Source organism: Girardinichthys multiradiatus, chromosome 6, assembly GCF_021462225.1.
Source record: "Girardinichthys multiradiatus isolate DD_20200921_A chromosome 6, DD_fGirMul_XY1, whole genome shotgun sequence".
Classification (NCBI taxonomy): Eukaryota; Metazoa; Chordata; class Actinopteri; order Cyprinodontiformes; family Goodeidae; genus Girardinichthys; species Girardinichthys multiradiatus.
This window is the reverse complement of record NC_061799.1, coordinates 34,883-47,312: the sequence shown is the minus strand read 5'-3', so window position 1 is coordinate 47,312 and position 12,430 is coordinate 34,883. Positions and strand designations below refer to the sequence as shown.

The window sequence follows — 12,430 nt, the reverse complement described above, 5'->3', positions numbered from 1 at the left end:
TACCATTATCACTAAAGGAGGCAGAGGAGTAACTGAACAACTGACACAGAGAGCAGGAGAGAGGAGGAGACTCAGAGAGAGAAACAGCAGAACGGGTAGCCATAGTGGAGTTAAAGCTAACGCTAAGCTAGCGACCCCTTACCACTACTAGAAAAATCATGTAAGACACAGAGAGTCCCCAAACGTTAAAAGCAGCAACAGAAAGTATGTGTTTTAACGTGCTTATGTATTAGAACAAGTAAGAGATATCACATTAGAGAGAAATCAGATCAAACAAGAGAGACTTCACACACCAAACAATCCACCGAGTGCAACACTGCAAACAGGGAGTGACAAATACGCCTTACCACACCTTCACTGCCAAGTATATATAACTTCTGAATAAATTCAGAGTAAATTCAGAATATTCTCTGAATATTCTAAATTGTGTACGAATCGATTAGGAATCAGTTGACAATTCACCAAAATAAACTAAGAATTGTTGCAAAGGTTGAAAATAAACACTGAGTGTGGTGACTGAGTAACAACTTATATGCTTTGTAGAGTCTGGATATACCTACTGTATTTTGCAGAAGATATCTTGTCCCAAGAAAAATCAAGGTGTGTCATGCATATGAGCATGCATTAAGGCAGAGATTGAATCCAGCTGTTGTTAAATAATCTGACATAGTCACAGGCTAACACATTTAGAGTCAGGTTCAGTAAATTATAAAAGTCCCACTATTTATTTACAAGATGGTCAAATTGGCCACATCACTGGATCAATGTTCTAAGGCACCAAATCATTTGTAAGATCGGTAAAATTGTCCATGCTACATAAACACACAGAAAAGGAGCATTTGTATGTCCCTGCTAATAATTAAAGGATAAATAATGATAAACTTTAGCTTTAAATACCTGAATTTACCAACACATCCAAGTGCTTCTTTATTCTTTTAAGTATTCCAGTTTTATGTGGCTACACAGTAAGCATATTGCAAGTAAGCATGTCTATGGACTGTGAGAGGAGGGCAGAGTATCAGGATGAAATCATACAATTGCAAGCATGTTATCTTATCATGGATTTCTGCTTTTTGGAGTAGGCAATTACCTGGCATATTGAGAAATTCGGAGCTGTTCAGCAGCTTTTCTGGCCATTGTAAGGCTGCCTGGTATGTATGATGGGATCTGCAGAGCGATCAACACACTGAGATGTTACGTGAGCTAAATTGCAGACTGGATGTGATCCTTACACAAGATCGCAGGCAGGTTGTGGTTCCTGGACTCAGGGGTAAAATTGGATAAATCTTGGAGAAAGTTATATGTCAGATCTGGCTGAAAGAACCTGGAATTTGGCTGTTTGGATTCACAATTGAGAAGAACCAGCGAGACTTTCAAGGCAGATGGAAAACTAAGAGTCGGCCTGACCCAAAACAATTGTTGTTATCTGAATCTGGCTCCCTGTATGGCCTTGGATGGCTGGCTATCTTCAACTTCTCCAGGATGTTATGTAAACCAGATGCTCTGCTCCCTCTACCCCCTTCCTTCCCTGAGGACATCTGTGGACCTGATCAGAACTGAATAGGATGGTTGATAAACACTCCATCATACTATTAAGGACAATGGCCTCTGTGACAGTGCTTCAAGGACTTACTTGCACACACTCACATGCACGCACACATGCTCAGGATAAACATACACCGCCTTCACCGGATCCCCTGCATGATGTTGTTTCGAATATGTTTTGCTTCCTTGTGCTGAGGTTTTTTGCAATCTGTGGGAAATATGATTTTTTTTCCCTCTTCTTACCTAATGGGGCCTCTTTTCTCATCTAGCAAGGGCAGCGCCTGTGAGTGGGCAGCAAAGCCTCGGTGACCCGTCCCCCCCTGTCTTGTGTCATGTTGTATGTCTGGATGGGTTGTACTGGAATTCTAATTTCCCCTCGGGGATCAATAAATAATTTTTGAATTGAATTGAATCACCACACAGAAAGAACTAATTGCAGTCTGGAAGTGGATCCATTGAGCTTTTAGGTAAAAGTGCTAATTACTTTTTATGCCACAAGCTGCAAAAATTTTATTTTTTTCAATTATCATTTTAATGAATTCTTTATCAGTGATTTTGTTAATGTCCTTTATTATTTCTTTTTTTTAACCTGCGGGTTTAAAGCATTGTGCTTTGTTGAGTTTGAAAGTACTAATTATTGCTATTTATTATACATAGCTCTTAACATGAGAAGTATTGAATATAACAGAATGCCTGTACAGACCTGGAAATATTTGACCATTTCTGATGATTCCATTTAACCCATTTTCTACAAACTCATTTAATGAAATAGAACGTAAAAGAATTAGTCAATCTATTTACATACATGGCAGGATTTCTTCATTGTACTTTCATATTTACACTATATACACTAAGTAATTCAGTCAGCCGGCTCAGCAATGAATGAGTTTAGTGGTTCTGCTTCCTCTTATATCTAAAGTCCACATCATAGGTAGGTTGGAGAATTCCCAGGCCAGCACGGGACTGGTCTAAAGGAGGAACTCTGATAGCAGATTCTAATAATTCCATGTCAAAGTAGGACAGCATCAGAGTAAGAAACTGCTTGATCTCATACACAGCAAAAAATCTTCCAGGGCATTTTGTGACTCCTGAGCCAAAGGGCATGTAGAAGTAATGTAGCCGCCGGCCATTACGATAAAAAGTGGTTTTCTCCTGACCTTTCTCATTCAGGAAACGATCAAACTTATACTCCTGCAAGGGGGAAGAGAAGGAGAAATGAAGAGCAACAGAAAGGAATAATTTCACTTTGAAGATAAGTCCTCTTTTAGGACGTCATGATAATGTGGGGTCTTACATAGGGATCCTCATAGATTTCTGGATCATAGTGCAGCATGGGTGGATACAGGGCTATGACATCATCTTTCCTAATACGGTAAGCTTCTTGGTTGTCAAGGTGAAGCAGGAAGTCCTCTTTGGCAACCCGAATATTCAAAGAGGCACTGGAAAGCCGCATGGCTTCTTTCACAATGCTGTCTATAATTAATCCATACATGAAAAACATACACTATTCAATATTTACAACCCTGCTTAAATGAATGGAACAGTAAAAATATTCCAGAATTTAATTTTCTTTGTTAGAGTTTACAATCATTTTATAGAAACAGAATTTAGATTTCACTAATCTTACCCAAAACAGGCATATTGTCCAGCTGGTCTCTGGTCAGATTTAGCATGGGCTCATTGGGGTCTACTATTAAACTCAAATCTTTCAGAACGTTCTGCACTTCTTTTTGAGCTGCTTTCATAGCGTCTGGACTCCTGGACACAGGTATAAAATTATTTTTGTTGTATTTCTTTACCTATTGTTGCCACTATCCCATGACAAATTCTTATTTTTTAACAAACAAGTAAAAAAAGCTTTCAATACAATGTTAGCGAGAGTTGGGTTTCTAAACAGATTTTAGCTACACATGTAAAGCAATACATGCCAGTACAGTAATATTTTAACCATTTTGTATATGCACACATGCAATAGCATAATTTCTAATTGTGTAATAAGTTATGTTATCAGATGGTTATAATGTAATTGTAATAGAATAAAATGATACTTTGAAAATTAAATAACTGTTTTAACACATGTGTCATATGACCACTGTTGTCTTCCCGAATTCTTGCCCATTCCACTAGGTGATATAACTACCAATTGTACCTCATACTTATAAGTTAAATGTTTACCTATGCATGAAAATATCATTTCACATATCACAGCAAATAAGCAGTATTCTACAGATATTTTGTACAATATACTATTCTCAAATCAGTTCCAACCATTATATGAGAAAGGGTACTGCATAGTACACCCTTGTGTCATTAAATGAAAATAAGGACTATGCCATCTAATATACCTAGCCTAGCTCTAATGAGCGAACAGCACAAAAACAGCAAAAAAAAAATCATTTAATTCCAAGAATCAAAAAGCATTATGTGTTAACTGCAGCTGTACTAACTATCAGTTGCAGTTAATACATTTTCAAAGAATTTCTTTGCAATTGCATAAAAAACAGTATGTAACCTATGTATGTGGATTACGGGCAAAATGTCATTACATTATTGGCTCAAACACTTCATTGCATTCATTGTTGGGAGGTTATTATTATTAGCTCTATTAAATTTTAAAATGGCCAAAGTAATATTGAGTAAGGGGGAGTTAGGTTTAGCCTAAACCCGCTTAATTATGGTTGAGGTGCAAACACACCCTCCATTTCTGTTACCTGTATGACCCTTTCTCTTTTCCAATGGTTATGGTCAATCTGACAGTTTGACAGAGAGAGGTATCCCAATCCTTGTGGTTTTTAGTACAACAATGGTCATCAGTGGGCTCTAGATGGACAAACTTTATCAGTTTATTATTTTACTTAGTGCCCCCTACACGTGGCCCGTTCTGAGGTGGCCGGGCTCCGGTACTCGGTGGTTTGGTCTGGGCTCCCCGGTGGCCCCGCGCCGTTCCGGACCCTTTGTGGAGTGCCTTGAGACGACATTGTTGTAAATAAGCGCTATATAAAGACATGAACTATCTCTGTAGTTATGCTGCTATAGGTTTAGGATGCTGGAGGACATAATGACCACTTTCACCCTCTTCACTACATTCTCACACTACTCTCCAATTTTGCATTATTTGCCGTTATTTCAGTTTTTAACTTTATGTTCTCTCTCCACCTGACCTGACTCTGCTGGCAACAACTTAATGCTCACCTTCTACAGATGATCCACTTGGCCCAGTCTTTCAGTGTCTAACCCTTTCTCTCTCCTAGATATGGCAATTGACTGAGCTTTTACTGCAACTAAATATATGTGCTCTCTTTCAGACTCTATCCTTGAAAACTGGTTCAAAGTTTATCTGTTCTTTCTTTCTAGATGAAACGACTAAAGGAGCTACATCCATTAACACATTAACATTTACTTTTCCTTCCCATAGAAAGTACTCCTCTATCAGTGCTTCTTTGTTCTCTTTGTGTCTCTGCTCTGTTCTCTCAAAACCCAGTCGGTCGTGGCAGATGGCCGCTCACACTGAGCCTGGTTCTGGTTCTGGTTCTGCTGGAGGTTTCTTCCTGTTAAAAGGGAGTTTTTCCTCTCCACTGTCGCTACATGCATGTTCAGTATGAGGTATTGCTGCAAAGTCAACACCAGTGACTGTCCATTGTCTCTACATGCTAATCCAGGAGGAGTGAATGCTACAAATATCTGAATCAATGCAATCTGCTGGGTTTCCTTAGATAGAAAAACGTTTTATTCAATTTAAATAAATAACTGAATATGACTGCACTGTTCAATGGTTAGGACTAATTGGAATGTATGTGCCTTACTTTTGTGAAGTGCCTTGAGACAACATGTGTTGTGAATTGGTGCTATATAAATAAATTGAATTGAATTAATAACATTATTGGCAAGTTTTAAGTTGCTGGTCAATGTTACATTATTGGTTGCTAGAGAAAGGCTTAGAATTTAACAGTAGTTAAATCAAATGTCTTATCTGTATTACAGCAAAGCATAATGGCAACTGTATTAATCTGTTCATCAAATGTTCTGAACTCTAAAGAAGGGAGCCATCTTCCCACCTTATCATGTAAAATAGACTCCAGAACGTAGCAGGCAGTGTGTTAGCCTGTGAAGCCCAGAGCAGAGCAACATGGGTTCTAGCTTTGCTCACGTCATTGAACGTAGATAAGGAGTCATTCAGTATCATCCTCATAGAGATCAGATCAGACATGTTGTGCCTCTTGGACAAGTTTTCAGCATGCATGGTCTTTGCTAGGTTCTGCATATTAAACAGCATATAAGTTAAACTTAACTGGATGACAAAGTTGTTAGGACTTAATATTTGGGTATGGCAACATTGAATACCGAGCACTAACCTCTCTGGCACTGTAGGCACTTTTGAAGACATGGATGGGCAAGCCAGCCACAAGGGCTGGAAAAATCTTGTCAAACTCCTTAAAGTTCTCCAAAGTGTTGAGGACCAAGGCTTTTTGTGCTGCCTGCCGGGTGTGATACTTATCTTCTTCAAGCTCTTTACCAAACAACGTCAGGTAGCCAGCTTCAAACATTACCTAGGTAACACCAAGACAGAAAGAACCATGTCAGGACAGCCTAAAATGTTTCCGTTTAAGCACAACTCTTATTCTTTAAAAACACCTTGCCCAAACTCTAAAAAAAAAGCCATTGAATGATGAAATTGTTGAATTAAGTGTTCTCACCCTATACTTTTGCTACCCACCTTGTAGCAGAAAGCAAAAATACCATCCACCTGCCAATGTTCCTTACTGGGACTAAGTGTGTCTGACTTAAGCATGACATCTTGCAGGTGCCCCATCATAGTTTCTATCAGGGAGGGCAGAGCTTCCCCCTGCAAGGTCTTCAGAAATGTTTGGTGGAGGTTTTCTGTGGTGTAACCATGACGAGGGTCAAAGCTGTCATGACCAAATGCCTGGAGAATGAAGATCAGGGGGATTACTGAAGTCTTTCTTGCTTAAGACATTTATTTCTCAACACTTTATACTTAGAACCGTTTTCCACCTTAACAGATGTTGCAAAATGAAATTTTGTCCAATCAAGGTGTCTTCCTTGTCTGATGACTGAATGGTAGGAGAAGGGGTCACACAAGAAGTGGATGTACTGGCCTGCTATCTTGCAGGTGAAAATATGACCATACTTCTTCTGGCGGCTGCGAAGGAACTGAAGAGGGTTTGCCCCAAATTGCAAAGCACAGCCCAGATAAGGAATGAAACCATTTTCAATAACAGGCTCACCAGCTTGCCTGCAGAAATTGCCAAAATAGGAAGAGTGTTTATTAACAAATGCAAATTACAATACAAATTCAATTGTGTACATTTGGTTGACTTTGCTGTACACTTACTTGCAAATTGCATTGGTGATTACATGCTTTAAAAAAAAACATCTACAGTGGCATATTGTATTGTTCTGTCATGATTGTAATAGTAAACCACTGATTTTCATTCACAGAAAAATTAACACTGGTGAATTTGGTAAATTCGTGGTAAAAAAAAAAACAACAGTGACACTTGTATATCTTTAAGAATATTTATATATTCATAGGTGCAAAACCTACTTCACTCTCAAAAGAGAATAATATTCCACATTAATTGCAGAAAACAATAATCAGCTATTTGATGCATCTTTGTACTGCTGAAGATGTCTGAAAATGCCAGTGTGTCATAAAATTACTGAGCCCTTGTCAATTTGACTGTTTTTTAAACAAACATTCTCCTAACAACCGAGCATTAACATTGTTCCAAACATTCTTTTTCTTGCTCAATAGCAGTTCTGATGACACATCACTGCATGACAACTGTCACTGTGACACCTTTTATATTGAAGTCATTCCAGTCCAGCCTGCTTGACTTACATTTAAAATACTACAGCAGGAATCTACATTTACTCTCTGATATTGAGTAACCATTTATTAAACACCAACAGCTGAACGCTAATAGCACAGTAGTAGTTTCCGTGAATCAACAATCTAGTAAGTAATTTAAATATCCTAATGGTGAAACCGGAATGTTGACATTCATAACAACAAAGTTACCTGGAAGAAGAGATGCAGTGGGACCTTCTTTGTTAAATAAAGGGTTTATTTCTATTATTATTAATAAAGTAATATTATTACCTCATGACCACCTCAAGATCATTTTCAATAATAATGTTTTGATTGATTAGACAAAAATGTTAAATAGAGATATTTCTTGAAAAAGGATAAAGTAAGAAAAATCTAAGTACCGTTAATATTGCATTCTGTATTTAATCAGTGCAGTCTTACCTGTGTCTTATCCCCAGTGCAAGCCACAGAAGGCAACAAAATCCAACCACTACTCCCCAGATCAAAGCAATGCTTATCATCATTGTAATGTTACAATGGTGATGATGATGACAGTAATAAAGGCAGGAACAAGATCCAAATCAGAAGGTGACCTTTTTTGTTAGCACTGCTCTAAACAGAACACACAGATTATTATTTTGATTAAAGTTGATGGTCCACAATAGAAGAATGCTCATAGATGTTCTCTGTTCTAGTGCAGAAATAGTTTTAATAAATTGCTGCTGCTGCTGCCTTTCACTGCTGAAGTGAGTGCATGAGTCAGTTGTGATGAAACAGGCAGCAAGTGACAGCTTTTATTACCTCCTTCTTATGGGAGGGCCCACTGAAGTGGTGAGCTTTTAATTAGCGTATGATTTGCCTCAGGCAAATATCAAAAGGGCGTTAAGTGAAAATAAATTGTCTTTATTATTGCCTTTCTCTCTGCAATAGTTATTGTTTGCTTACTTATTTGGTTTTGTTTTTCAAAGAATTATCTAAAAAGTTTATATTTTCATGGTTTTGAGATTGGGATTATTATTATTATCAGAATTAAAATGTTTTATTATTTTATTAAAGAGTTTTGGTCTAGATAATATTACAATTTTTCTCTCAAAAAGAAAAGTTTTTATTGGATATAGGGAAAAGAAGTTGCCTGGGCCGTTATCTCACTGGGATCTCTCTAGGAACTAGAATTCCATGCATAGCGTGTGTAATAGTAATGGCCTTGACCAGAGTCCATGGACAGCTTTACTAAAAGATAGGGCATCAAGGTTAGTAAATAGATTCAAGGTCTCATCTGTGTTTCTGTTGTGTTTAAGGTAGATCAGTGTGATCTGTTAAAACATGTTAGGGGGGGTCATTGAAACTAGTTTGTCTAGAAAGGCAGCTTCTAAAAAAAACAGACATCATAAAAATAATTGCTAAACTTCTGTAGTTTCAGAAACAGTGAGCAGTAGAGCTTAAATTGAACTGTGCCTCTGGTAGAAATAAACCTTCAACCCCAACATGACACCTGATGAATCTGTTCTAGATAACTGAAGGGGAGATGAAGGTGTAAGCAGAAAAAAAACTTCAAAAGCTTTGAAGTCCCTGTCAGTGTGATAGATTTTATCTATGGTATTCAACAGTCAAGGTTTAACATCTGCATGGGTGGAAAGCAAACTCAGCCGGACTTCACAAGCTGCAATCAAAAAGGAAAATATAACTAATAAAGTTATCTGATTATTTTATTCTTGGATTAAAACGATTGGATTTTACTAGACCGTTAATATTTGCTCCTTTTAAACTTGTCATCAGTCTGGGACTTGACATTAAAATGCTGCTTTTCAGCCATGGTAAAATACACATCCTTTAGAGTTTTATTTATCTTAGATAGATAGTCTTTATGACATTAAATTACATTTTCCAAGCTGCAGATATAGATAACTTAGGCGTCTCACAAAAGTATAGCATCACAAACAAACATTTTCACAACATTTCCCACATACACAGCTACGTAGATGTAACATATATGGCACACATCCCTCCCTTTGTTTCTCTCCCTCCCCAATAAACCCTCTTATAAATATAAGAAACAACACATCACAGAAAACACAAGGAAACCAGGATACAGTAAAATGATGGAGTCTCTAACAGGTCAGCAAATACAGTGAACAGATTCTGCACTGTCTATATAACTTTGCAAGGTCTATGTGGCTGCTAAACAAGCCCAAATTATCATCCCTCCACCACTGAGCTTGACAGCTGGTATTTGTGAATTTTGTGCTGTGTTGTGTGTCATTATTTGAGGGTGTTTTTGTTTTGGGTCTTGCCTCTGATCATTGTTTGTATTTTCCAGATGGTGATTTGGTTCATTTCTTTGGGTTTAGTTTCTCAATTGTTTTGTCTAGAGTGAATTTTATGTTCTGGTACATGTGGAAGATTTTTCTTTGGTTAGATAGTTTCATTGCATGTTAAGCACATACATGTTTTGGTTAACACTCCCTGCTCCAGTCAGCCCATATTCAGCTCCATTCAGTCCACCTGTGTTATGCCAATCAGTATCTCAGTTTTCACCTGTGCTATGCTCTTATTGAGTGAATCCCACAATTGAGATCCTGTTTCTCTTTATTGTGTGAATGCCTTCAGCATTCACACTTTTTGTTTTTCTTCGTCAGTGAGAATGCATACCTGCATTCACACTTATTCACACTTAAGGTTTGTTTAGGAGTACCAAATCTGTCCTTCCCAAAATCGCTTAAAATTGAAAAGTTTCTAAATTATCCACTTTTCTACACTGTCATATCTCCTACAAGGATTTATGTAGACACACCAAAATCTCCAGGATTGTTCACCGATCCCTGCTGATACCTACGGTCTAAACATTATTTGGATACTTTTTATTGTTTTCTCGTGACGTAATTTTGTTTGACAGTAAACAAATTCACCTTCACTCAGGTTAAAAATCGTCAAAATGATCCACTTTTTCACAGGGTCACAACTCCCAGACAGATTTTTGTAGAAACTTGAGAAGCTCCATGATTGTTCAGCAATGCCTGCTGATTCGTATGGTGCATGAATAAAATCGATAGCCCTGATATTTTCCGAGTTATTAGACGTTGTTCGAGAGCATGTTCAGGCATTTTTGTGTTTTTCTCCATTTCTCCCTTTATTTTCACCTAGTGTTGTGCCTTTAATATTATATTTTCAGCAAAAAAGTGTTAATATTCTCGTTCCCCTGTCTGTTCTGAGAAAAATGTTCCAAGAATGACGTCGATAGCCCTTACGGTTTCCGAGTTATGGCCAGTCGTTCGGGAGCATGCACCTCCATGTTAAAAGCCCAGGCCAGGGGGAGACGATAGTGAGGTGCTGCATTAGAAATGCTGCAGGTGTCAAGTTACACTGACACTCTTTGCTGATTGGCTGATTCATTCCTCACTGTTCTATTTATAGGTCTGTGTATCTCCTACTGTATATGTCTGGATATGATTCTGTCTTTGTTTCTGCATCTATTCTCTCTGTGTCTCACACTCGGACACACACACACGGTCACACACACACACACACATCCATGGATTACTATCTTTGTGAGGACTTTCCATTGACTTCCCTTCATTGTCTTCATTTCTATGGCCCAAATCTAACAATACCACTAACCCTTTGCCAGTATGACACACACACATACACACACACATCCATGGATTGCTATCTTTTTGAGGACTTTGCATTGACTTTCATTCATTTTCATTCATTTCAATGACATAAATCTGATCCAACCCCTAACCCTTTGACCATCTTCATTGGAGGCAACTACATGGCGGCCATTTTGTGTGTGGCACTTAAACAACATGTACTGATGTTCCAACAACTAGACAACAGTGATTAAATTTAAAAGGCAATTTCATAGACTTTGGCATATAGGCTGTTAACACATCAGAACCTAGAACGAATTTCTATCAGAACCAGACCCAAACTCCATCAGAACCAAGAGGAAATCACCATCAGAACCTGGTAGGAATATCCATGAGAACCAGTTAGGATCACTCTAACAGAACCAGGTCCAAATTTATCAGAACCAGTGAGAAAGCACTACTCTGTGATCTTCATAGGTCCCAGGGGAGCAACAAAACAGCAGCCACTTGATGTCAAGTGCTGTTCAAATACCTGAACAAGAATTAATCATTTTAAAGGGCAATTTCATAGACTTTTGCATATGGGCTGTACTAAGCATTATAGATGGACTGAGTTAATATTAGCCAACATGCTAGTCTTACTACATTGACATTTAGGTAGCCTTAGCATTTTAGCTATTTTCAGCTGTTACACCGCTTTTTGCCTACTAGAAGGGGTAAATGAATGTCAGCTTTCATTGTAGAGATAGCCAATATGTTACTGTTAGTATTTTAGCTTCTCTCTTTCTATCCTTTCTGCTTTTGTGCCTCCCTTTCTTGTCTCTTTTTCTCCTTTCTGCCTCTTTCTATTCTTTTTGCTTCTTTCCACCCTTTTTCCTTTTTCTCTTTCTATCTTTTCTGTTTCTTTCTCTTCTCTATCTTTTCTGCTTTTTTCTTTCTGTCTTGTTCTCTTTCTTGTGTTCTTTAATGGTGTGTTGATCATTTTTACCATGTCATAATTTTTTCTGCATCTTCTGCTTCATTCATTCAGCATTCATATTTTCTGCTTCTTTTTCACCTTTCTGCCTCTTTCTGTCTTGTGTTCTTCAGCAAAGTGTTTTTTTATTTTTGCCAAATGTTTACTTTTTCAAATTTCTTTGGCATGTTCTGCTTCCTTCATTCATCATCACATTTTCTGCTTCTTGTAAATCCTCTTTCTCGTCTTTCTGCCTCCTTCTATTTCATGTGTTCTTCAGCTAATTATCGCTTATTACTTTTTAAAAAAGTTTTTAGCATCTTCTGCTTCGTTCATTCTGCAGAATGCATTCTCACGTGCTGTTTCACTGAAACAGCAATTTTTCTAGTTTTTATTATCAGTGAGAATGCATACATGCATCAGAGCCAGGAACAACCCTCCATCAGAACCAGGTCCAAACTTTATCAGAACATGGAACAAATCTCCTTCAGAACCAGACCCAAACTT

At 37.8% G+C, this 12,430-nt stretch overlaps 1 protein-coding gene across 1 annotated transcript; it reads right to left on the bottom strand.

The window, feature by feature from the left end:
• Window positions 1-2,269: 2,269 nt before the first annotated feature.
• LOC124869527 (cytochrome P450 7A1) lies at window positions 2,270-8,327 on the bottom strand. Its single transcript, XM_047367416.1, has 8 exons — window positions 7,820-8,327; window positions 6,559-6,799; window positions 6,260-6,469; window positions 5,898-6,092; window positions 5,601-5,800; window positions 3,173-3,303; window positions 2,840-3,018; window positions 2,270-2,736 (listed from the first exon to the last, which is right to left on the bottom strand). The coding sequence occupies exons 1-8, from the start codon at window positions 7,900-7,902 to the stop codon at window positions 2,434-2,436; spliced, it is 1,542 nt and encodes a 513-aa protein (XP_047223372.1). The 5' UTR covers window positions 7,903-8,327; the 3' UTR covers window positions 2,270-2,433.
• Window positions 8,328-12,430: the final 4,103 nt, after the last annotated feature.